At 42.5% G+C, this 27,439-nt stretch overlaps 1 protein-coding gene across 2 annotated transcripts in view; it reads left to right on the top strand.

Annotated features, from left to right (window-relative positions):
* Window positions 1-27,439, top strand: part of MYO1D (myosin ID) — a 161,710-nt gene that overhangs the window by 97,026 nt on the left and 37,245 nt on the right. For both annotated transcript variants that reach the window (XM_082779267.1, XM_082779268.1), the window contains exons 20-21: window positions 1,387-1,500; window positions 6,797-6,951. In XM_082779267.1, the coding sequence (XP_082635393.1) occupies window positions 1,387-1,500; window positions 6,797-6,951 (269 nt within the window). The remainder of the gene's footprint in view (window positions 1-1,386; window positions 1,501-6,796; window positions 6,952-27,439) is intronic.

Genomic DNA, 27,439 nt, shown 5'->3' with positions numbered 1-27,439 from the left:
AAAACAACCTGAGAACAGTATAAGGATTTAACAGCAGCAGCAATCTTCCTCAGTGGTCAGTTAACCTTAGAGGTACACATGCCTCTGCATGCTTTCCTGTCAGCATTAGAAGTTTGCTGCTTGTTGTAGCTTTGCTCTCTGTGTTCCCAGAACAGCAGCAGAGAGCATAGCTGGGCAGCAAGCTCAGTTTAAAGAAGTTCTTTTGAGGGACTTGAACTCACTGGTGATACTTAGACATCACTGCCTTGAATGCCATGTCCTTAACAGAATGCAAGGTCAAGTTAAAATACCAGATGAGTGATGTCCATCTCAATAGAAAAATCTGCTACTGACAGCCAGGGTCTGGCACAGCCGAGCTATCTTGTGGCTCACCCTGCGTTCTGCCTGTTCATCATCACCCAGAGCAACACCATGCCTTTCCCTTGCTGTGGTGCTTGTGCAGCCCTTCCCTCACTAATTTCATAAAAAGGGCAGATTTTTGTCAGGTTATGGAGTTGGTAGGGCTGATGGGCACCATAGCTAGCTTGGGGTTTGGGGTTAGACCCCCTGGAAAGGGGAACAGATTTCTTGCTTAGCAAGGGAGAGGCTTGTGTTCAATACCCTTTGCAGCCTGCAGGCATTGCAGCTTGGGTCTTGTGTTTGCCAAGAACTACCCTTGCCTTTCTTCTACCAGGTGGTTGCACCAGGTCCCTGCGTGCAGACCTGGCTCTCCCAGGCTCCTCTTTATTCAGTCTTCAGTTCCTTTTGCAGAGTGGCACAACTTCAGCAGAACTGGAGGAGCATGCCCTTACTTGGCTAACACATCACTAATGGGCAGGGGAAGGATGATTGTCCAGGTTTCCCACTTCTTGGGCTAGTTGCTTGGCTACACTGAGAGCACAAATGTTTTTAAAACATTTTAAAATGTTTTAAAGGGAAATGGGACCTGATCTGATTTAGGATGGTCGAAGTCATCCTCTTTCAAATGCGTCAGGTCTGGACTGGCACACAACCTGGTGACACCCTTTTAGCTCTGTAGGGGGCAGGTGTTCTGCATTGTTCTTCCGAGGTGACAAAGGCACATACATAATGTAGGAACAAAAGCTGTCTGCCTGGCTTTGGGGTCTGCTCAGTGGACAGGGACATAGGTTAAAAATTGCTAGTGGAAAGCATCTGTCCTTGGTTTAGGCCATGGTTGTCCCAGCTGGATGACTCCAGGAATGTTGCTTCTCTGAGATTACCAATTTCTCTATTTATGAAATATGGTTATGGGGTCAACCTTCCCTTTTCACTCCTTCAAGTAAACCTATTGAAGATGTATGTGAGTTTTGCATGTCTACTGCTGCAGACTTTTTATTCTGCATCTTTTTGCATTGATCACTGTGACTGAAAATTGCTTCTTTACAGGTCAATCGCTTTAGTAAGGTGGAGGACCGAGCAATCTTCATTACTGATCGACACCTTTATAAGATGGACCCTATGAAGCAGTACAAAGTGATGAAGACCATCCCCCTCTATAATGTAAGTACAAGGCCTGGAGAAGCTCATCTCAGGCTGTCTTAGTCATGGGCAGGTCATCTACTGTTTAGCTCCGTTTTCTGATCTACAGAATGGAAAAAGACTGTGGTTTACAGTTTTTATGTATTTAATAGCTTTAAAACACTTAAGTGCAATTATCTAAAGCACTGCTGTCTAACGTTAGCTTTTAATTTTGGTGCATAAAATAAAAGCTGAAAAACAAACTGCTTATTGCACTTTCTTCTGTTTGTTCTTCTATTTTGTTATTTATTTGCTGTGTGCTGCAAGATCTTGGCCCCATAAGAGGGCTAGCATTTCACAGTGGCTTAAGACACAATTTCTCTGTCTCTTGGGGTTTGTTTGATCCTTCATGTTGTTTGACTTATATATATATTTATATATATATATATGTATTTGTCCATGTTTAATGTAAATCTTATCAAAGCTAAATTCAGAATTGTAGTGAGGTATCTGGCCTTCGGGGTAGCAGAGTTTAGCTGCCAGTCACAAAGAAGCAGATTATCACTGATAGGAAGGGGGTTGGGAGAAAAGCTCATTTTTAGCTCTTCAGCATCCTGGTGCGTGGATTCAACTGCTTGTTTGTTTTCCTCAGCCTGAGGTAACACCACTGTGATTATCTTAAACCTACAGAATCTGTCTGGTTTGCTTGCAAATGTCGTACGCAAATTTGTTAGGACGCTTGCATTTGAAGAAATAATAAATTTGCAGGCCCCACATTGCTGAAAGACTAAAGATGGGATTAGAGTAACAGTAAAACCTAATCTGCAAATGTGGATGGAACGATTAGCTCAGATTGCATCCTTAATGTTGGTTTTATTGGACCTCTTCTAACGTCCTTGCTGGTTACCCACCAAAGCTGCACACTGATTGCCCACTGCAGTATGTGGAGTAACTGCTTGCCTGCCTTACTTGTTTCCCCTAACAAGAAAATCTGTTGCAGCAAAGCAGTGTGACCATGGCAGTGTCTCTTGTTTTTGAAAAGATATTACTGCCATGTATTTAGCAGCTGCAGGTCATTTTCCTAAGTTGATGTTCTGTTCTACTGACGTTATCACTTAATTGTGCAAAATGAAATTGTCAGCAGACAATGCTAAATGACTAACTCTTGCTTGTGCAAACAGACTTGTTAAAATCTACGGCAGACTGCTCTTTCAAGGTGGGTGGATTTTTTTTCAAAGAATCAAGGTGAGTTCAGGTAGACAAGGTAGAATTTTGTCCGTCACAATTTCTCACTGTTAGTTTTCTAAGCTGTTGCCTTATGCAAAATGGTTAAGCTAGTGCAATTCACTTGCTACATGAGTAATTATAGTAAAGCTGTATTTATTTCAGCTATAGAGAAATCCCTGCTTTCCCTGTATGTCTGTAATACAGATGGGTTTAAAGGTGGATCTGTACGTTCAAGTAACAGAGTAAGACCAAGTCACAAAAAAAACAAACAAAAAAAAAAAAAACCAAGAAGGATGCAGTACAGAATGTTTGGAAACATCAGCTTCCTATTCCTAACTCCAAAGAAGCTGGAACCCAAATGCACTGCAAAAGGAGCCAGACACTTAACAAACCATTGTCCTGGGTCTGCCTGGGATGGAGTTCATTGTCTTCCTAGCAATGTGGATGCAATTTGTAGGTTGCCTATAGAAAGTCTGTTACTTAGAAATGTTAGTAATTACTGTTCTTTCACAAGACATGTATGTCTGAAAGGGAGGATTAATTCACACAAGGTGAGTGATAACTTGGCTGTAGCATGGGCTGCCTGTGCTGGCTGTCTGCTTTGCATCTCCTGGAGCAGCAAAGCACATAAATGTTCTGTGCATATAGGTCTCTTATTGTGACAATATTTGAATTTCTATAAATAGGAATCAGCTTTATTTGTAGATCTGCAATTATTCGCTTTTCCAGCTTACCCCTAGGCTTCTTGACAGCAGTTTCCTTTACCTGAGCAATCACCAAGAGCTCCTGGGTTACTTCCTATGGGAGGAATTGGTCCAAAAAAATCCCTCAGTGACTCACACAGGTGCCAGTCTTATTCCAGCCTGGAAACTTGTCCGATGAAAACAATCTTTGGTAAATGCTGTAGTGATTTCTGCTCTGTTGGCCAAAGGTCCTCCTTTCACCTGTTTCCACTCCACTGTGGTCCTTGGGAACACAAGAAAATCTGTGGGCACAGGGATAGGGGTGACATCATGGTGACAGGACATGTCCACTGATCCTACTGATTTGCTGCTTACTCCTCTCTGAGCAGCAGAAAGAAGAGAGTTTGGAAATGTATTTGGTTTCTATATAGTATGTGAAATACTTTTTTTTTTTCACTAGGATTTCTTAAGCTAAACTGCTAATGATCAGTGCTGCAATCCAATAGCTTTTCCCTTTTCTGGTTGTGTTTTGTGTTGTGTTACTGAGTGATTTGCATAAGTGTTGCCTGCTGCCTCGTGTGCACTGCCTTGTTTTTCTGCATGCCTGATCTCTCCCTGCATGGCAGCCCTGTGGCAGTGTGCAGGGAGGTGCTGTAAGTGGCCATCCGTGATGCAGATATTTGTTCCCTTTCATAGAAAGAACAATTGTTTGAACTGATACGCATATTTCCAAGGAGCGAAAGGGTAATAAATACTCTGGTCTTGGTGTTTCTCGGTGTATCAGGTATGTCCCACCAGAAAGGTGCATGCTCGCTGGGGAAGATGGATTGCCCTTCTAACATATAAAGGTGAACCCAGCTGAAATTCATCTGCCTGTTAGCTGTGCTGCTTGCCATCAGCATTTCTGAAGCACCCTATCAACATGGCAACATCCTTAGGGATGGTGTTTCCATGGAAATCTCATCGGAGACAGTCAGCTGATGTCTGTTCCTACCATAAACTTGTTTTCGGCTGAAGGAATCGCTCTATAGTTTCCCATCTCCTTTAGCTATGTTTACTTGTAAATGGTTTAAGCATAGGCCTTAATGTATGTCTGCTTGGATTTCAGGTTCTGCATTCTTATTTCATACCCTGTGTAAGGAATCTGTAATTTTGTGCAAATGATTACAAAGCAATAACTTTCCTTTCAACCCTAACTGTTTCACTGGACTGAGCTGCTATTTGGGGGAATTTTTGTTTGCAACTGTTCTGGCAGTTGCTTCAGAAGTACCACTGTAAAATTACCTTTTTATTCTTACCTGGAGAGAAAAAAGAAACAGATAATGTCAAGAAGGAATTAGAAGATGATTGAGCAGCAGAAAGGATCTTACGACTGTCTTTCCCAGTACAGTGGAGAATATAATAAAGGAAATTCTGTGGCTGCTGAGATTTTTTTCTGATCTGCAAGCAGGGCTAATATTAGTGTTTGTAAATACTGAGATAAGCACCTTCTCTACGATTATTTCTTTTGTATTATTTTTATTTGTTCAGATAATCTCGTGAGCAGGGGCAAAATAGGAACATTTTAAAGGGCTCATGGACTTCTATCACAGTTCTTTTGAATAACTGATGTTTAAATAGGCTTTTCAAATACAGAGATTTCAACTTGCTCGTCTTTCATACTCGGTACACATTTAAAACCTTGATGGCAGTAGTCCCTGTGGTGTTATTGTGCTCCCAGGATGTTATTTAAGCATGCAAATTAATTTTAAGGGACACCATAAACCCAGGCAGCTGTTAATGTGTGTGCATGAAGTGTAGCTTGTTTTGAAAGTATTTTGTAACCTTAAAATACTGTGAATGGTAGAGAATAAACTCCACCTGTGTTGGGTATGTGCAACTGGTAGCAGGAGGTCTCTGCTCAGCGCCTAGAATATCAGCAATAACTCTCATCTGTTGTGCTGCAATAATAAGCCAGCAAAATTTGAGCAACTCTCAACTTGTGTAGTGTTTCATCTAGAAAATAGGGCACACACCACACTTCTGCATGCTGGCTGTGGCATGCTTTTCAGGGACAATGCTGCTGTCTGGTATATGGTAGACATCCAAAGCTGTAACAGGTTTCTTGGAAATAATACAGGGTGCCTACTAAACCAAGCATATGGATTTAGGCTGTTTCTGAGAGATTCATGCTTCTGAAAGTACTGCATAGTCTCCAACTCTATCTGTGCTAATATGCTTTCCAACACAGGCAGTGGGGATGCATAGAAGGCTTTTTTTTTTTTTTTCTTTAAAAAGAGGATGATGAGATTTTGATTTCAGTGTAGCAGTGCCTCTTGCTTTTAGGAGAATTTGGCTTCCTTCTACCTGTCCCTGGATGACTCAAAAGAGTTGGGTTGTCCTTTGGTGGACAAGGAATGTCTGTTCTAGTATCTGTTTGTATTAATCGTTCTTTTTCCTCTCTCCCTCTAGCACCAATTTGTAAATGTACTTGCCTCTTGATTTTTCTTTTTGCATCCTTATATTTTGTTTCCCTAGCATAGATTTTTTTGTTGTTGCTTTTTGTTGTTGTTGTTGTTCTTGTTTGTTTGTTTTTTTTAAATATTCACCTGAATAGCCTGTGTACCTAGACTGCCACTCCTAAATTTTTCCTGCTTTTGCTTTGGGTGATGACAAGGACAAAGTCTTTAATGTACCAAGTAGCAGTTACTTAGCAGACCAAAAAGAGAAAAATCTCTCTTTATTTTGTCAGAACAGCAAGACATTGATCCATGACTAAATACTGGAATCAACACAGCTTTGTGGGGTTTGCAACTTACATTCTTCATCAGAATGTTTGGGCTTTCAGTAGATTTTGTTCCTGTATTGTCTGCTTATCATTACATTCCTGAAGCCGTGTCTGTGGATTTGAGCAGAGGAGATGGTTGTTGGCCAGACTGATGGTTATTGTTGGCTTCCCTTGAAAAGAAAATAAAACAAGCTTGTGGATCTGCCCCTGAGTGATGTGGTGTCATCCCGGGTGAGATCTGGGGGAGCCTCATCCCTCCTGGTGCACTCTGGTGAGCAGCATGCGGTGCTGAAAGTGCAGAAGGGCACCGACTCACTGCACCACTGCTAGCGGGAGCTGCTCCAGGGGACACAGCCTAGACAGCAGAATTTCCCAGCAGAATTTTAGCAGGGACCATTGACTACCTCCCCTGAACCAAAAAACAAACAAACAAACAAAAAAAAACAAAAAAAAAACTATTGTATCGCTATTGTTTCACTTGTACTTTGGCTTGTGGGAGCAGTATGGTGAGCTTGCACGCGGCCATTCTCCAGGCACTGCTCTCGCTGGTAGAGGTAGAACTTGAAAGGCAACATGGCATACTGAGGTTGAAAGAGCTGGTCTGGCCCTTAGTAAAAGATATATCAAAGTGTATGACATTGCTCTTGCTTTCTCTTCACAGTTGATAGGATTGAGCGTCTCCAACGGAAAGGACCAGCTCGTGGTCTTCCACACGAAGGACAACAAGGATCTCATAGTCTGTCTCTTCAGTAAAGAGCCATCTAATGACAACAGGATTGGAGAGCTGGTGGGAGTCCTGACAAGCCACTTCAAGAGGTCAGTGTTGTTTGGATTGTGCTGAAAACTCAGTCTAGCATGCCAAATCAGAAACTTGCTGTGAAGTCATTTTGATGTCAGTCTGGAGTTCTATCTGTGTTACTTCACTGTATTATTAGGATACCAGAGCATCATTTTTCCCTGTATTTTTGGGACATACTTTTTAACTACCACACATTGCTTGCCCCTTTTTCCTTCCCTATATGTGCGTATTAGAACATAGATGTTTGGGGACACACATCACTGAAGATGGCATTCTGAGTGTGTTACAACATCTCATAAGCATGTTTTAAGGTCAAGCTCTTCATATGTAAAATTAGGATACAGCTATTCCTTTTTCAAATTGTTTTCCCTGCCACTAGTGTCAGTAGATCATTTAGTGTTTGAGCTGTAAAATGTTGTCTCTGAATCCCTGCAAATTGTCTCACTTGCAAATCACTGTGTAAAATCTGTTTTAGTCGTAGACTAAACACTTAAGTGGTTATCTTGCATTGAGCTTCTTGGAGGTACAGCTGAACTAGCAGTAATCACCTTTATAGTATACAGCAGGTTTGGGATTGCACAGAAAAGCTGCACAGCAGTCATTGCATTGCAGACACATAAATCACATAAAACTAACTCTGTAGAGAAATGGTCTTGACAATTGGACAAACCTTCAGAGTTCTTCTCTTGCTCCTCCAGAACAGATTATCATGAGAATCAATACTGATTAGCATCATATGCAGCATTTGGGTGTTGCCATTCATAATACCGTGCTTCATTTATGATAGACAAAAAGGAGTCTTTATAGGTAAATACCTATTTGGAGCTGCAGGTGGCAGGACAGTGAGTGAATTTGTTATATTAGGTGCCTGGGTAATTTTTTACGTGAACTTGAGCACGCTGATTTAGCCACTTCTGTCAGTACTGCTGGAGATAGGTGCTAAATTCATCTGAAATTAATTCTAAGCATTGGCATAACTTGCTTTAAGAAATTCAGTGCTGAAAAGCAACAGAAAGTATTCTCTTTTTTTTTGCATTTACCTCAGTATAGTTTAATTTTCAAATGTAGCTACTCATGGAGGCTCAGGAGGTTATGGGAATATGTCTTGTAAAGCAGCACGCATCCTTTCAGGAGTCCTGTGAAGTAGCTGGATTTCTTTCATGTCTGATGTGTTTTGAACGCAGGTGAAATCTCCAGCTGATGCTCTTCAGTGACTTAACAAGTCTGTAATGTTGGGAAGAGCTGTGAAACTGTTGATTGCACCCCAGATCCTGTATTCTCAGTGTTCAGACTTCCCTGTTTTGCTGTTCCTTTTCCTCAGTCATTACAACAAAGCACCCCATCCTTTTGTCATGCTGACACCATTGTGGGGACTGGTCTAAAATACTGAGCCTTTCATATAGGGTATAAACTATTGATTTTTCAATTTCTTATACTGATTTAACAATGACATTTTTATTTTTAAAAAGAATTAGTTTTAGTTTTTATCCATCTAATTAGTTAACTGCCATTTTATTACAGACAGTACTCTTACATGCTGTTTAATCTTCACTTACTACAGTATCGTTGTTTTATTTTTTTATTGTTTTAAATGAACTCTCAGCACAGCTGGTTAAATGGAAGTGTCTGAAACTTTTTCTCAGATGTCTGGTCGAGGTTACAGGTTTAAGGATAATGTACAGGAACAGCTCATTTGCCAAATATCCAAATGTCATGGTTTCCCTCATCAAAGCAATATCTGTAAATCAAAAGGGGAAAATTCTTGTTTTCAGGCAGTTTCAATTTTCTAAGTATAAAAAAATCCTGTCTGTGAATGGGATTAGCTGACCCATTGCTCAAGAGGCACTTTGGGAATTCCTCATTAACCAGGATTAGCCAAGAGTCCAGAGTCACTGTGTGCCTCATGGCAAGTGTCAGGTTTCCCTGTCCTGCCTGTCAGGAGGTGCTTGCTGTGACAAAGTGGATCCAGCAGTAAAACCCTGTGAAAATCGGGTGGCTGCGTGACCCTGGATGTGATTTCAGAGCGGTGCGACACCTGTGATGTGCAGGGCGGCTTCCTTGGGTGACAGCGGGGTCTCACATAAGGTCCTCTCCAAACGTACAAAGTAGTTTCCAGCCATCCTGGTCCCAGTCCTCACATCTCCATTAGGAGGTTTTAGCAAGAGTGAGGTTGCAGAGCTACCTGTGGTTCCATGTAATACATAACGATGTTTTAAATACTTGTGTGATAAAATCATTACAACTCTGTACAATCTGTACTAACGTATAGGCAGGACTAGGAGGAGACTGGTGGTGACACCTGTGCTATGGATGTCTAGACCTTCTCATTCAGATGCTTTGTTTGATTCCTAGTGGTAGTTTTCACACTTTCAAGTTGTGGTCAGAAATGAATAAGCTTCTTAGTGTAAAATTAACATGAAGCTTCTATGAGCTATACAATTTTGCAGCAGCAACTCTGCTGGTTAAGGTGTTAGGGAACTGAATGTAGTCGAGCTAATGGGTGTTTGAGTCATGTTTGTAATTTGGCAGCTGTTATTTTTTTTAAACAAAGCAATTATTTAGCTAACTGAATTCCCAACAGAAATAATGGCAGAGCTGGCTAAAATGCTAATGCTATGGCCACAGTGTACCGTCAAGTGCTGAAGCTCATGTTCAGGAAAAAGGGATCTGAGAAGTTTTTCCAGGAGTGAGAGTGGATATAAAAGGGTGAGGGCTATCAGCCAGGAAAGGACTTATCTTCTCCATCTTTGACATCGAAGTTGCTTCAGGGTCTTTAAGCCTTTAGAAGGCTTCTCCAGCAGGTCAAGTCCAGTGTGCTGAGGACTCTTTCTGGATGTACTTTGGAGCCATACTTTGCCAGAGAAGAACTGTTTCTAGCCCGTTTTCACAGCACCAATTCCTTCTCATCCTCTGGTGGGTCTCGCACTGCCTCTGTCAGCTCCTGTCTGGTTCCTCCTGAAGTGTGGAAGCATCGCCAGCTGAATACCCTTGATGGCAAAGGCAGCTCAGATGTCATCACCAAAGGTGACTGAGACCCATCCTTTGTTTCCAGTCATTGTGCTCCATTCTGCAGTACACTCAAACTTAAAGAATTTTTTTTTATATCTGGTTTAAACACACATGGTATTTTCAGTTCAACATGCATATTGATCTAAGCTGCATGGGTATCAGTGGCCAGCTCTCTTCAGTGTTTCTGTTTCCCTAATCCCTGCATTGTCTGCAGCCACAGCCACTGGTTTTCTTCCAGGATTGCTGAAGGGAAGGAGGAGTTAAAAGAACAGTAAAAAGCAATTCCTGCAGAACTCCAGCAGAAAATCGGTTGCCTAAGGATAATTTTATATTTTCCATTCCGCTTTGAGACCTGTCAGCCAATTTTAATCATTAGTGCTCACTGGATTAATTTTCTTTAGTTCTGGGTTCTTAAACAGGCATGCCTTGGAGCCAATTGCCTTGGCACTGTTACACTATTGACCAAACAGTAATTCATAAAAACGGATGTCAGGCTAAAGGCGACGGGCTGTAGGTTTCATTAGAGTCAGTTATCCTGTTCTTCTTCCACACAGGGGCTGTTTTTGGCCTGGCACGAAGGTGTCTTTAGAAGATTATGTTTCTCAGCTTTCCCTTTCACATGTTATCAATATAGTAATTTTGCTCCATCTGTGCATTTCATGATGTTATATGAGATGGTAGCGGTTTGTTTGATTGTGGAAGCAGGGAGGCTTGGTTATTTGACTTAGTGGCACATATGTGTATATTGTATGTATGTAATGCAGGAGTGTGAGTGTGTGTGTATATACATATATATATATATATATATTTTATTTTTTTTTAATATGGACAAAATCTGTCTCATCAGCCTTTCAAAATAAACTGAAATACCAACATGTTAGGTATAAGGTGCGCGGTTTCCCCAGGCTTCCTTATTAAGCAAGATCTGCATAGGGCAGCACATCCTTGCAAAAAGCCTCTTTCTTTGCCTGCCCTCAGCAGCATGGTGGCACGTAGGGGATGTATGTGGGATGTATCTGGGATTACAGCTTTATTATGCTAAACACTGGAAACAAACAGATCCTGGTGCAAGAGTGTGCTGCCTAGGCAGACCAGAGAGGTGGAAAGGGGAGAAGCAGCACTGCATTGCACTGGGGAGCAGAGGGCTGCAGTGGTTGTGCTTTTTGCAAGGTTCCATGCACACCTCCAATGCAGCCACTCTGGTTATTACGTATCCACTCTGTGTAGACTGGCTGTGCTTTGAAATATTTCCCAGAGTGGTTCTTGAGACTGTATTAGGTAATGGCCTTGCTTGATGTGTTAGAAAGCGGTTAATAGTTGTGATCTGGCTGTACCTGGAAGTTCTTGAAACAGCTGCATTGAAATGGAGTAGTTGTGAAGAGAGAAAATGAGAAGAAAAGTGCACTTCTGACTGCTTTTCTAGTGTTCAAAGCTCCAGCCATAAATATTTGTTAACACTGGAATTGCTTCAAACTTTGGATGAGTGCAGGATGCCCCTAATCCCCCGAACTACATAAACTGAGTGTCAGAATAAAGCCTGTCCAGAATTGCAGGCAATTTGGGGAGATTAAATATATTTGGAACAGGAGAACTCACAAATGTTTTTTTTCTGAATTTTGTTCTTTGTAACAAATCATGTTGTGGCAAACAAAGCTTTCTGCAAACACATTTAAGTGAAAGATTTTTAAATTTGCTATTATCTTAATAGCAGTGTTTAAGGTTAAGCTCTGAGAGTGCTGCCTCCTGGGTGATTTTTGTTAATAGCATGAGTGTTTGCTAGGTAGAGGGAAAGAAGCAGTCTGTAAATGCACATTTTCAATCCATTGTGCAGGAGTAAGGATGAGCAATTTATACATTTTTGATGCTGTCCATTAAAAAAAAATCAACATGATTTTATTTTGCTTATTTAGGAAAATCAGTCCTCAGCCCAGTTATGAGCACAATCTGGAACACAAATCATTAAGCAGGAGAGCCCAGTTTGTTTAAAATCAATTCAATATTTTTTATTTCCTCCACTATGAAGAAACAGACCTTCCAGCTTAGGCGTAGGTGTCATGCAAGAGGTTTAAAACACTTTGATTTATCATAAAGATGCTCTTTCATAAGGAAACTCTGCTGACTTTAATCAGCTTAACGTTTTCCCTTTGTTTAAAAACTGTACCTTTCTCTTGTAGAAAGCTTATTAACTGCTGAGACTTTGATTTACATGTAAGTTAAGACAGAAGCATTTTTTTTCTGTAGTTAGTGACCACCTCAAAGAGACAATACTGATGAAAACTCTTGTTTCTTTGGGACCGAAGGGAAGGCAGAGGAGCCCAAACTGGTGTTTGAAAATCCATGGGTGATAGCGTGCTCTTAACCAGCCATCCTTACTCGAAGGAAATAACCATCCCTCATAAGGCAGAAAACCTCCACACAAAGGAAGGGTGTTACAACTGCTGGTATCAAATTAATCTGTCACTTAAGCTTTGTGAATGCTATGAAAATTATCTCTTGCTGACAGTGGGTGTCAGCAGCACCGGCAGCCGGGCTCATGATGAGCGCTCTTTAACTGGAAGTTTCCATCTATACTGGGGGTTTCTCGTAGGCTAGACAAGATCAAAAGGAGTTGAGCGCTGCTTCAGAAAACCGGGCTGGAAACAAACTGCTTCTAAATTGCTATTTAATGTGATTTGTCCTTTGTCACCACTGCCAACTAACCCGTGTTTAGTTCTGATTCAGCCGTGCCAGTGGCTGACACCATTGTTATCATCGGCTGAATCCTGACAAAGGGCTAGACTTTATTCATATCAGATTCTTCTGTAACATTTTTTTTCAGTGCTTTAGTGGAGCATAAATAGCTTTGTTTTTATACAGGATTTCTATTCATAACTTCTAGTAAAACTCTGCTGTTGTCTGGGAGGAGCCCTAGCCTGCAGTTAGCTGTCAGCTTCTAAGCACCAGGTGCTCAACCCTGCAGCAGGGTGGTGGCAAAAGGAAAAACAATTTCCTTATTCTATAAAATACATAAAATGAAAAAAAAAAAAAAAAAAAAAAAGCTTAATTTCTCTAACCTTGTCTTTGTGGCTTAGAAAATTTTTCTAGTATTTAGCTAAGGTTTGCCTTTGGCTAATTTATGATCTTTATAATCATCTCTGGTAATTCCTGTGCAGGTTTGTTAACCACACAATTGTAACTGGGATTAAGAAATGACAGTTTTTCTTTGGAGAATACATTGTGTAGATGAAAGATTTGTTGCTTTGGTGGCTTCAAGGCATGAATAAGAAGAGTTCTATCACCACGATGAACTCTTAATGTTCTCTTTTTAAATTTTGTATTATTTGGAAAAGTTTTCTTCAGCTATTGATGCTACTGAGTTTATCTAGAGAACTGCCCTCCTGGAAGGGAACTCATTAAGGTAGTTGGAAGAGGATTGTTTCCTTTCTTAAAACTCATCTTCCTGATGCTGTTGCTGGAGCAGAGCTCATTCACTGTCTCTGACATGGGTCCTGAACCCCCTGACCAGGGAAGCTTTCCCTGTCTCACATCCTGGTGGAAAAAGTAGCCTTTTGTTATACTTCTCAATATGTTCCTGGCACAGTACAAATAACTTTGTCTCCTGCAGTCCTGGATTTATGTTGAGAATAAAGTGAGCTCTGGAGAGGGGATTGGGCTCTCAAGAGGCTGAGTTTAATCTCTGCTGCAAAATTTTGAGTCCTTTATTTGCATACTTGACCTCTAAATCTAAAAGTCAATTCTTTTGTCTGATAACATAATAGTAGCAATTTATTATATTTTATGATATTCCATTGAGTGTAATGAGTTTTACTGGTCAGCTTTTCCTTCCCAAGTCCTACTCCCATTGACAACACAAATTCTCTCTGAAATTCACTGGAAAGAACACTGCTGTGGCTGAAACACATTCAAGTTGCACACAGATGCCAGTAGAAGATAACTGTGATACTGTCTGCTTTGTAAAGAGCACCTAGATGCTAAAGCGCCAGGCAGGAGTTCAGGGTCCTCCTGGACTGGATGGAGATCTTGGTAGACAGAAGTTATTGGAGCTTGATGTTCTTTGAAGGAGATGGAATTTCAGTGTTTGGTTGCTTGGTGTTTTCTGAAGTTGTTTTGTGTAGAGGTTATTGAGGAAATGTTCTTCAGGGTACATAAAATAAATAGATAAATAATCATTGATTACTTCAAAAATTTAGAACCTTTTTTTTTTTTTTTTTTTCTGTAACCATAATTCCGATAAAAACAATACCTCAGTGACCCAAAGTTCCTCTCCAGCCCATCATACTAGTTTGATATGTCATTAACTAATGATGTTTGGTCTTATTAGCAATATTTTCAAAAGTGTTATTTGAGGTACACAGTTCATTCCTCATCCCCAGCTAGTGGATGCACTGGGTTAAAAAAGATTAATCCTTTCTCTTCTTGGACTGTCTATGGCAGTACGATGAAACTGAAAGGATTATTTGTGTTCTGGGGAAGAAAAAAAAAAAAAGAAGAACATTTAGATTATCAGAAGCTGTGTGTCCTAGAAGCTTTGTATGTCCTAGAATAGAAAATTCAAACCCATCCTCCTCCTGTCTAGGTGTTATAGAAGCCATCATGCTGCCAAATGTGAACATTATAATATTTCAGAGCACTTAACATTTTCTCTGCCCTTTTATGGGGCTATGTCCAGATCCCTACTGTCCTTGAGAAATTGATGATCAGAATATAGAAATGATTAAAGAAATCACTGCTGAGCAGTAATCATGGTGCAGCATTGCAGAGTTTCTTCATTCTCCTGCTAGCGCACCAGCCTTCCCAACTGAGCTTCATTTTTGATGCTGTGTTGTGGATTTTCCCCAGAGAAGGTATCATTATGTGAACAGCTGAATGGGAATGTTTCATCTTACAAAAAAAAAAAAAAAAAGAGTCCTTATTGGTTTTCTGCTGTGTTCAGTGTATCAATTTGTACACCTTCTGACCATATTACTTTCAGTCTTAAACTACAACGCTTGGTACTCATCCAAGACTCTGAAGGTTTGAAGCAAACCATTCCCTTGCCTGGCATTAACAAACAGACATGAGCAGAAATTATCTTCTAAAAAGCCATTGGTGGTGCACACCGTGCAAAAATCCCAGGTCACATCTCGAAGCTGAGCGCAGTGCTACAGCGTTGCGCAGGAGCAGCCTGACGTGGAAGAGTTGCGCTGCCAGCTGTATGTATGTAGCTGCACAAGTAAAGGTTGTAAATACTGTTGATCTTGCTGTTGGTTTAATTCTCAACCAAAGCATTGGCTACCTGCTGTTCCAAGAGCCTTTCCTCTCCAGTAAACAGATGGCCCCACGTTGGCTGTCCCTACCAGGGCTTAGTTTCACCAGCAAGTCCGTATTATCAAGCTGTCAAAGGACCCATCTGCCCCGAGCAGCTGTCCTGGCATCCGCCGGCCTGCATGCTGGGAACCTCCCCGCTCCACAAATCTCAGGCATATAAAACTTTTATATTTTTGTTTTATTTGGGGAGGGGTTGTAATTCATGCCATCTGCCTTGTGCTTAAGCAAAGGGACACTACGTTTGAAAACAAGCTACAAGAGAAGTAATCTTGTACACTCCTCTTGTAGTTTGTAGTCTGCTGTAACTAGACTGAGCTGAGCATGTTTTACTTATCTGTTTTCAAAAAATGCAGATTTGGACTCAGAATGAATACAGATGTATTTTTGTTCTAAACACAGAACTTCAGACTCACTCACATCCCTGTGCCTGCTCTTGCACTTGCTGTGGCATCTCGGCCAAATGTTTAACCTGTTTCCTCCCCGTTAGGTGGGATGCTACTGCTGACTGACCACATTGGGGTTGCCAGCATCCAGGAGCTGCTAGTTACAAGCCTTTGGAGATTAAAAATGTCTCATAGGTGATGCTTAAATATCAGCATAAGTTGATGTGTTTGCCGTCTGTTTACAGCGAGTCACTTATGGGGTAGTTTTCCTCTGTGTAGTCTCAATATTTCTGATTAAAGGTGCTGAGTTCATCAGCTCTGTGGAGCAGCAAATCTAGACCCAAGCTTCTGGACAGTTTTGCCTTTTAACTGCACTCCTTCAACTTCTGAGAGATCTGCTAAATATCAAAAAAGATGTTTTTGTGAGGGTAAGGACAAAAATTGTTTTCAAGGGTTTTATATTTTTAAAGGAGTGGAAAAATATTAAAATAGACTTCCTAGTTTAATGTTTGAAACAAAGGGGAAATATGTGCATTTTCTCTTGAATTCTTTAGATATTTGATCAAATTCATCAGGATAGTTTCTGTTCTTTTTCACATTCTTGTATTAAATAAAGTATTGTAACAGTACATATTAATGAAATTTTCCTTCCAGTTTCCTACTTCATAGCATCTTTGGCAGAGCCAAAAATTTCTCCTTTAAACTTGTTTTCTTTCTATTTATCTATCACCCAGAGCATTTCATCCTGTGAACTCAGTATTTGAATTATTCTCAAAAAGGTGCCCTGTTTCTGAGACTGCTTTCAAAAGTAATTAGTGACTTTTGTGCATAACTACATATTTATGGGTAGAAGGTTGGTTTTGTTTTGTTCTCTAGAAAGTGTGAAGCATCTGTCTGATAAAATCTGGATGTGGTAAAGAAACCTAGCTTGGTACTTGATATTTTTGAAAATGTCTAAGGAACTTAATTTTTAAATGGAGGCTAAAATTTGGTAAAATACTGGGTCCCAACAATTTTTCCTAAAGATAGGGTCAAGTAAATTTTTAATTTAATGTGGCTGTACTAACCTGACTTGGCCAACAACAAACTAACCCCCAAAGAATCACCTTTTGATTCTTGACAAACTTTACAGTTTTTATTTTTTCCTTTTAGAATGAATTCAGGACTTGTCATCTGAGCTGAAGTTTTACAGCTCATGTTAAAAAGCAGGCTGGAAAAAGACAGTACAGTCTGTGGGATCAAATTTACAGTATGAAATTGAAGTATATCTACTTAATATATTGCGCTCAGCGTATTGCTCTCTTTATAAATTTTCCCTTTCCAGCTTGTAATTCTGCTGCTGTGTTTCTTACTCTAGTATCTGAGAGAAATATGTGCTCGCATGTTTTGTCCATGGCTCTAGTCTAGTGTGCCAAATTCCTAAAAATAATGCAGTGTTGGTTTTTATGTAATATCAAAAAGATTTGCATAAGTGTAGTTATGATAAATTCTGCGGTTAGTTTTAATGTGTTGGCTTCATTTCAGTCCTTCAGATCCCTAAATCAGTTTTGATTTGCCATTGCTTAAACACTGCTTTTTTTCTCCGCTTTTCAAAAGAGAGGTGTCAGGAATGATCCGAGGTAAATTTCCTTATAAGAATGAAACTGTTTGATCCTGTCTGTCGCTCAGTCGTTACATGGAATAATTTACTGTCCAAGTAGTATGGTTTGATTTTAAATTAAGTAGGAAGGCTAGAGAAATAAAGGAAAGGAGAGAGCTGGTGTGGAATCCCCATTCTACATTTTGTACCCAGTTCCAGAGCCTCCAGTGCCTGTAGCTATGCTGATGGGTGATCTCTCGCATGGTGAAGGACTGATGGATGGGGTCTCTTGCTCCGAGGGCTCTTGCATCCCAGCAGGTGCCTTTACTCTAGGGAAGATGGCCTTGGATGACTGGATCGTGCCCTAGAGGGCTTGTCCCTTGGTGATGCAGTAATTTGGTGTGTTATACAGCAGTGCTGAGGACAGGCTCTGAGAAAAAAACATCTGGCTTTGTCTCTTAGAAAGCAGAATTTCTTCCTTTCCGAGGTGCTATCTCTGGCACCCCACAGGGAGCAGAACAAGGTGTAGGGCTGCACAAAGAGTGTCTCCTTCAGCAGTGTTCATTACTGTGGCTTTCCATTGCTCTTCATCAACTTCCAATGGAATCTAGCATGTGCTGCATATCAGTGTGCTTGTTTGGGGCGGGAGGCAACTTCAAAGCATGCATAAGTCCCCAGGAGCTCATGTGAAGGTCTTGCAGGGCATGAATCCCCAGGAGCCCCTTTGTGGGGGATACTGCACATCCCAAGAGAGCTGAAGTTGGGATAAATCTCTGTCCAGTGGCTCTGAACCCATTGCTCAGCTGGAACTCAGGCATTTCTGTCCCCAGATGGGGTTGCTGGATTGTGCCTTTGTGTATCACAAGCTCCAGAGGACAACACTGACATGAGCTGTATTGTCCCTGATTTCTGCACCATGCTGCAGTGGGGGCAGTCATAGCACTTAGGGATGCTTGAAACAAAATCCACATTATCAAATGTCACCTTAAAGAATCTAGCCTTAAAATGTGCTGCTGGTACCAGGCTAATGGGGCACGTCATAGTTAGAGCTCTGAAGCCTGGAAATGATCAAAGTGATATGCTGTTTTGCCTTAAAACCTGTGTTGTTTTTTTTTTTTTTGAAAAAAGGCAGAACATCAAGTACTCTGAGAGATGTATGTGGGGAGAGACTGCAGACGATCACAGCACAACAGCTGCTTTTCTTTGGAAGAACTAAATGAGTTCAAACCCAAATGGTGGTGTTTGAACTGCTGCAAGAAATGTCTGCCGTAACCATTCTGTTATTTAAAGCATTGGTCAGGGGCTCCAGTACTTACCCTACTGCCCTGCTAGAGCCAAATTGTGCCATAGCTGCCTGCTGACGAGGCTCCGTGGTGTCCTTTGGGTACTTCAGCTTGACCTGCCTTTTCCTGGGAGCTAAATGGGAGCGGCTGCGATTATACATGCCTTCAGCATCTCCGCAGCCTTCAGTGGACAGCTATTACGGAGAGAAAAACAATGAGCCATTTTCTTCAAATGACACTCGGTGGTTTGATAAATAGTTGGCAAAATGCACTTGATGTGATGGGCTCGTTACCCATGTGCCCATGTACCGCTAGGCAGGAGAGGTTTTGCTTCCAAAGATCTGCCCTCTCTGCAGTGTGCAGCTTGAGCTGGGGATGAGGGCGTGCTTATGCTCTTCTGTTACAGCTGGTTTTCGTCAGGGACTTCATTTGGCTGCTTCAGTGCCGAAAGGTAAATGAGACAAAACTGAATCAAGGAAAGCCCAAACAGCACCTACTGCTTCCACCTTCTGATCATGTCAGATGTTGCACTCTGCCTCTAAGGTGGGCAAGTTTCTGTTTTCATTGGCTTTTTTTTTTTTTTTTTTTTTTTTCCACTGATGAGGAAAGATGAGGTGGAATGAGCTACAAGTACACAATGGGCATGGTCAACAGCCAGGTACTCAGCCAGGACCAGGAAACTCCTGAAATGCTAAAACTTTCTAAGCCACTATATTGGAGAGTCATTTTCTGCAATGTCCATCTCTGCTCACATCCCTGAGGACCCTGAGAAAGCTAGCACCGTCTGCTCTCAGACTACTAAACAATTAAGCTTTAGAAACTACATGCTAGTTTGTTTTGTTAAGGCAGAGCTGAGTGGGATGTAAACTGCAATTTGAAATAGCATTACATGTCTCCGCATCTGAAAATGAAACCAAACTATTCTCTTCTTCCTGTTCATGCAGCCACAATCCAGTTTTTATTGAATATTTGGGAATGTCTTGCACTGGTTTAAGCTGTTAGTTGTATTTTTCCTTTTTCTGCCCTCTCCATGCTCCCTCTCTTGCTGCATGGCACCAGTGCCAGTCAGTCCCTGCAGACTGGCAGTGCTTCACGCCAGAGGGGAAAGTGCTGTACAAACACGGGACCTGAGCAGCTTGCAGGGCTGTTCCTGCTCTGAAACCAGTGGGGTCCTGTGCTGCACGCAGCAGGAGAAAAGCATCTTGGAGCCAGCGCTCCGCACCTGGATTCCAGAACGAGAGCACCACAGAGCACTCTGCCATGAAGGCTTTCAGGAAATGGTAGATGATGGGTTGTCATCCTCTTAGAGGGTTTGAGCATCCGCTGCAGTTTGGGCCTCTATCCACACGGTGAAGCTATTCTTCTGGGCTTGGCACATCCCTCCATTTGCGGCTGGCCTTGGCTTCCCAGCACAGCAGCAGGGGGGCATGGTAGGAGGCAGCTGCTCTCCCGGGCATCCTGCCTCTCCTTGTCCCATCCCTCTTCTGTCCTACCCTTACGCAAGCACACAGTGATCCCCAGAGCTCATGGAACAAAGGGACCGTTTGGTTTTGTTTTTTTCCCAAACCTTCTTTGTTGTTTTGTTTTGTTTTTTCTCCAAACACACTATTCAGCAAGGTGGGAGGGGGATCTTTTGAGGTTGATTTCCCTAGCTCAAGAAATCCAAGGGTGGGAAAGGAAATTAGAAAGAGAAGACAATAATGCTGTAATTCCATTAAAATCCCCTTGGCATAGAATCCCAAGCTACATTTCCCCATATTCCTCATCAGCAGACCTCTACATAACCATTTCCACAAGGCAGAGCAAGCAGCTGCTGTGCCTGGCGAGTCCTAGCGGTGCTTGTCATACAGCTCTGCTAGCAAGCTCATGTCACAAGCTTTGCCTATGGCAGAGGTAAAAGGTTTGTTTCAGAAAGGTAACAGACACACATTTTTCTCTAAATGTGATGCCCATCTTGCTCCTCTGAGAACTGTTTACTCCCAGCACTAGCGTTTCTCTCAAATAAGGACTCCAGTGGCTGACAGCAAACAAAAACAACAAAAAAAAAAATCCATCTTGATCATATTTACTGCTGACCTACTTAAAATCCTCTTTCCTCATCTCTTTTAGTGTGTGCACTAAAAGGCTGGCTGGCTTGCAATCTCTAAGGAATTGCTAGCGGAATGATAATGAATGCAAAATATGGGCCCACATTTGTTTAACAGTAGTTTATGAAAAGAAATGTTTTTATTGCGTCATTTAGATTTTTCTTTTTTTATTTGTGATGTATTATTCCCATCTTTGGTCTCCCTGCTCAGAAGCCTTTGTGTTCTGCTTGCAGGCAGTGTTGTTGTTTGAAGAGATGCCATTACATCGCAGGATGCCTTAATCTTTTCATTTTTGAGGAAAATTAGGCTTCTAGCTTCTATCCTGGAGAGCCTAAGCAGTGCTGTTAAAGGCCTGTGTTGAGCATCATTTTTTTCTGGTGAAAATGATCCAACAGAGGTGATTGTTCAATAAATGCTTTATATTCACTCCAGTGTATTTGATGGGGCTATTGTATTCAGGTTTGCAGTCCAGGGTAGAAAGTTGAAATGACACCAGCATGGTGCATATTGCACCTCTTGAGTTTTCTTTTTCCTAGTTTTTCCTCTGTACACATTCTTTTAGAGAAAGACTTGCATGCTCCTGGGTATTTGCTCACCCACACATCAGGCCAGTGTTGCTAGAAGGAACACAGTTGTCTTGACATGTGCTCATGTCTTTGTGGATACTGTGATTAAACTGTCTTTTGGATGCTCGCAATTGAATGCATATGTGCTATGGATAAATTGATCCTACCATTACAAAGGATATCAACAGGATGATACGGACATCTGTTGAAACACGTGTACAAGGAATCATACCTAAAGCACTCATTTCTAGTAAGTTCAATTTTTATACCTGGTATGCCATGTTTTCATGCCAGTCTAAATTCCCTTATCTTTAATCAAAATGGAATTTCTAAGCAGATGCATAAAGACACAACATGAAGTTACCACTGGGTGGCTTCTGCATCTGTTGGCACCTGGCACCTTTGCATTATTGGAGCTAAGCCGCATTGTCTTTAGGCATATACAATAAAATAAGAATTATTTGGACTGCAAGAAGTTTGTTTTCTCAAGTTTTTTGAGTCCAGAAGTTTGAGAGTCTTTTACATTAGGGTTTATTTTCATGTATTTTCATGGCTGGCATGTATGAAATGCTAAGGGAGCATTTACCGTCTTCTTCCAGACAGTTCTGGGTCACTGCTGCGTGCTGCATTCATACGGCTAGGATGTTGCTTCTGTGCTGTCCCTACAGGAGGTGACAGTAATAATGGAGATGGGGGGAGAGGAGGTAATTAGCTCCACTGTACTGGTAAAATCACTCAGTATCTATGGAAATTAATTCAGTTTCTGGCTCCAGGACACTAGCTTAAAATTAGACTGTAAGTAATGTTTTGTTCTCTTTTAAGTAGTGAGGAGGAGCTGGTAGGGACAGCATAAACATGAAAACAGTTTCATGCTGCTGGAGATGCAGACTGCTGATTCAGGAGGAGGAACCTCATCCCTCAGTGCAACTTCTTAGTCAGCCCCTGCCTGTGGCTGTTGTGCACTGTCCTTTGGGTGGAATAACTTGCGTGATTAGCGCTCTTTATAAAGTGAGCTAAAAGCATTTGGAGTGGGTGCCACTGCCTCATTAGGGAAATTAGGGTGCATGTGCCTGTTTTCAGTCACGGCGTGATCCTTGTCACTCTTACATGGGGTGCTCGTAAACTGGCAGGAACTAAACAGGGATTGAATGGAACAGCTGGTGGAAAAGTTCTTGCCACGAGACGTGGGTCACTGTGGGAGGAGGAAAATAAAGACTGCAGAGAGAGGAATAGTGTTTGCCTGGGTCAGTATCCACATGAGTTAATCTGGGCAGATTAAGCAGAGTATTTAAAAGTGTACAGTACAAGCAGCAGACAAAACATGCAGAAGGTAAAAGCTTCAGTGTTGTTGATAGGAAAATCTTTGTTGCAATCAGTGAGCTTTTAATGTATACCGCCTTCATATAGGACAACTGACCTTATGGCTGTACAGACTCTGATGGCTGGTTTCACCTTAAAATGCACATAGAGCATGTTCCTCATTAAGACGCATTGATCAGCAGAAATGTCTTATCTCCTTATCTTCTTTAATTTCACTTAATCTTCCAGAGACTGTGTTATAAATTAATATCCCTAGTCCACAGGGTGTCTTGTATAAAGCATTTTTACATATAAATGGCACAATATATCATGTAACAGAGATGTGATTCATAGGCTATTATGTGTTAAATCTTAGGTGGAAACCTTGGCTAACTAATTTATACAAGGTAATTAGATTCTGAATTAAATGCACAAAGGATTGCTTTTCCCCTTCTTGCTTTTCCTGGTGTGAACTCAGATGATGAGCTGATACTGGCAAGGAGGAAAGTGTTCTTCCTTCTCTGGCACCCCATCTGGATAGCTGCGGGGCGCTCTCTTGGGGCAGGCCAGGGATGATTTATAGAGATGGCTTCATCCTTGCCCTGTGCCCTTCTGGGTGTCATCTCCCTTCCAGAAATGCTTGGTTTGCAGCTGGGCCTCGAGGCGGGGGGGGGCATTCCTTCTAACAGAAATATGTCGTATTCGTATTTGCGTAGATCACTTTGACAGCGTGCAATGTTTCATTGACATCTTTGTGATGGAAAAACACAGAGCAGCCAGAAGCACTCAAGCTCCTGTCATACTCCTCGGTCCCCAGCAGCCCCCAGCCCTGGTCCCACGGACCAGGATCTCATGAAGGTGCCAGAGGACGGTCACACCAGCCATGGTGAATCACACAGGACCTCAGCTGATGCCCCTGGAGCAGTGCTCAGTCACCGTGGATTTGGGCTGGGTTAGGGGGCTTGTGGCTGGCTTCAGCCTGCACTTCTGTGCTGTCCATGTGCTGGAAGCTGAGCCCAGGCTAAAGGTGTTTCCAAACCAGGGAGCCCAGAGGCTGCCTGCCACAGGCCTGGTCCCCCCACGGCCTCGTGAAGGCCGAGCGAGCTCCTCCCTGTGCTCGGGAAGAAGGTCGGCCTTCTTCAGAGTGACCCTGTGGTAGGTGGGACAGCAAGGCTTCACACTGGGATCTTTAGCATTCAGCATCAGTAATCCGGATACTTAACCCAGGGTAATATCTCGTTCTAACTGCAATTTTAAAATCTCCAGACCAGTCTCCAGAGCCAGCCAGCCTGGCTATTTTTAGCTTGGTTTCCCAGGGAAACATGGTTTTATGTGGCTGCTGCATCCTCAGATTTGACAGTGAGGAAGAGAGGTAGCAAAGATCATTCTCTGTAAGTTTCATGACTATCACTCATTTTGATTAAAGAGACAAACTCTGATCTCCTGCCTTTTGCTGCGCAGAGATGTTTCGGCTGCCCTCCATCCTGGTGGGAGCTGCTGCCTTGCTGCTTGCTCAACCCAACAGGAAAAAGAAGTTTCACGGTGTGGTAAGGGGAAGCATGGAAATGTAAATCTGGGCGCGAGAGGCAGGGACAGTATTTATTTAGGAGTATTTATTTAGGAGAGCAGGCTGTAGTGCATTCCTGCACTCATACTTCACAGTCTCAATGGAAGCGCAAAAGATGCTTTCAGGGTGCCCTCGAGCCATGTACAGGACATTACAGCATCTGAATGGATTTTTTTTATATTATTTTTTTTTTTATGTAGGAAAGGGCAAAGGAAGTATCTTTAGTGCCTGAACCCAGTGGCCCTGGAATTGCAAACTTGCTGGCCACAGGTGGGTTAGGCACTCTGGCACTTGGTGGTCTTGGTGTTATCTTCCAAATCCAGAGTCACACTTCTTCCCAGGAACTTTTGAAGAGGGAAACACTGGTGAGTAAAACACTTAATCATCGTAGATATGTCACATCAACAGCCAGCAGGTGTTCCATTGTGCTTTGCTGAGAGTGTCGTTTTTTGGGTGATACTATAGAGGATCTTAACATTTTCCGGAATTAGCCAACATAAGTTGGAGATCACTGCAGCACATGTTTTCGTGCCTTGACTCAGGCATTAAACGGAGCTTTGAAGTAGATTGAACTAGTAGACCGGAGTGGAATTCATTTGCCCAAGCATAGGTGTTCAGCGCTGTCTTTAAATGCCTGGCGGTGTGTCAGAAATCTGCATGGAGTTGGTGGTCGGACACAGGGCCTTAGACTTGTGCCTTTCTGCAGTGGCATCTTGGGGCAAGGGACTTGCCCCAAGGTCTCTGAAGTAGCAGTAGATGCCTGTGCTAGGAAATTAACTCCACCATTCATCTTGAAATCTGAGCAGGAAATGTCTCCACTGGTTTTAACTGATACTACTTTGGAGGAAATGGGGTAAGGATGCGATTACCCTAAGCATTCATCAGCTACTTATATTTGCTTAAGTTGTATGCTTGCAGTTTGGAGGCATATGTGTTTGCCCAGCTGCTGGTTGAGTTTGGCTCAGACTAGAATTAATTTGCTTTACAATCAGGATTTACATGAAGAGTTTTGAATGCTAAGAGTCTTCTTGTACCTTGCCTACAGTTCCACTAGTACTGTATCTTGCAAGTCAGCTAGGAGAAACCATGAATGGTAAGACGAAGGAGGAGGGTGTATGTGGCTGAGCTCAGACCATGGCAGAACAATCAGCTTGGAGGGAGTTCGCTTAGCAGAAAGCTTCAGCGAGTCCAGTCCTGATACCTTAGTGGGCCTGAAGTGCTCAGCCTCACCACACGCTGCGCTAGCATATGCTATTGCAAACAGTGGATGCTGGGGATGTGTCACGTCATGCCTGACAGGGAATAACGTGTCAGGATCTCCCACCGGTGTGAAGACAGCTCCTGCAGCTGTGGGTTGAGTGGCTGAGTAATTGCACTGCGAATGATTGAGTGATCAGTGCTGATGACTCCTCTCTGTACTGGGGGCTTCAGCTTTGCTTTTCACATGTGTATGAAACTGAAAAGAGTTGCTTGCGTGGAAGCTGCCACCCCAGAAGTCTGCTGCTGCTTGCAGCCCAGCAGGAAAATCCACTCCATGGGCTGCCAGTAGCACCCAGCCACTGGGACCTGTGGGGGAACTGGGGCAGGGAGAGATGGGGATTGAAGGGCACTGTGAAGCCTCCATGTGTGCAGGAGCAGGACATGCTGAAGCGCCAGCTTAGGGACATGCAGAGGTGTGTGTTTTTATAAAATTTGAAGTATCCAGTGTGATTGATTATTTTGAGGTTACACCCAAAATTCTATTACCACCTCTCTCAGCTGTGACTGCGAGGCCTGAGCTGTTTCTTCTCCATGAGCACGTTTCAAACACCAGGTCTGCTTCTCTTAGCAACCTTGCTGGTCTTTGCTCAGCATGCAGTACTTCAGCACAATAATGTGAATCAGAGGGAGGATGGGGAATGGAGCCACTTGTAAGGCGGCCAGAGATGTGTGGCCTTGAAGATGTTTCAATGCCGGGTGTTCCTGTATGCCTCCAGCATTTCCTCTTCAGGGCCAGGTAGCTGTAAATGCAGGTGCTTGAGCTGCTGGTGGTCAGTGGGTGCGCCAGAAAGCCTGGGGGCTTTGCTGCTGGACTTGCATTTGGACCATTAATCCTGTCCCTGGGCTTAGAGGCATGCTTTGATCATATTTGTGTTGAGAAAGATAGCAAAATTAGTGACTGATATTGAACCCACAGGGAGTTGGTGCTGATCGCTCAGTGTTTGTAAACTCCCTGGGACTCTGGATTCCTTGTGGAGGGTTGGCTGCTCATGCAAGATGAATGTCAGTTATGATCACACATCTTGTAGTATAGTTAACAGCAGTGTGTTCACTTTGTTGTGTGCTTGTATTGTTAAATACAGTGTCTGAAATGGCAGGATGGCCAGCACTGACCTGTTTTTTAGGTCAGTTTCTATTTTGGAAGACTTGGAGATAAAAGCTGTATGTCTCTCAACCTAGCTTCTAAGGGATGCTCTGTTTGCAGGAGATTGTTCCCTGGTAAGCTTTGGGTTTGGTTAAAGAATTCAGACAAATTTAGCTCGATGCAAATTTTATTGCAGATTGGAAGGAAATTCTTAGGAAATACTGGTCAACAGTGCTCTGTCTAGTGCAGTGTTAGAATGCAACCAGCATTTTTCTTCCTGTGTGTGCAAATCAGCTTCAAGCCTTTGTCTTAAGGAGGAATGTAAAAGTATTTGTGGAAGTCATATAGCTTACTAAGGTAGTTGGCACCAGGGTCTGAACATTTGCACTTGCCTAGCCTGGGTGCAAGAGCTCCTGCAGCAAAACCCAAGATAATTGACTGCTCTAGCACAATTTCTGCACTTTGATCTGCCCATGTTTTACTTTGTTGTTTTTACAGGGGAGGGGAGGTTACTGAGCTGCTCTGGGACAGCCCCCTGGATAGGGATATGCTGAACCCAGCAGCCAGCCAAGTGAGCTAGGAGGTGGACTGGGGTGCTTGGCTATGCTGGGAGCACTGGTGGATGCTTGGTCTTGAATTAATTTCTAACCTTTGAACTTTTTAACCCAGAACCAAACCAACTTCAGTCCTGGGGCAGAGGTGGTTTGTGAACAGTAAGGAAAGAAGGAGTTATAGGACATAAACCTGAAAAAGACACATTACAGGTTAACGTTGCATTAGTGTTTTCCCTCTGGAAGCTGTACTTTTTAACGGGAGCACCCATCACTCTCAGTGGGCTCTCTAGCAGCAGTGGAGCAGATAAAACCAGGTTGCCCAAGAACCAGGTCCTCTTTGTCTGAAGTACCACCACTGCTGGCACATCAGCTGTTTCCTCTTCTCTGTCCATCCTCCCACAGCATTGCCAGGGCAAGTTCCAGAGATCTGCAGGCACCCACTTAATTGCAGCCAGCAAAAGGGACGTGGAAAGGCTGAGTTTGGCTTGCCTTTCCATCAGCGAGGTATTTATTTTGGATATCTCTGG

The sequence above is a fragment of the Aythya marila genome (assembly GCF_965140915.1).
Source record: "Aythya marila genome assembly, chromosome: 25".
NCBI lineage: Eukaryota > Metazoa > Chordata > Aves > Anseriformes > Anatidae > Aythya > Aythya marila.
Note: the sequence above shows the minus strand (reverse complement) of the source record. Positions and strands in the feature narration are given on the sequence as shown.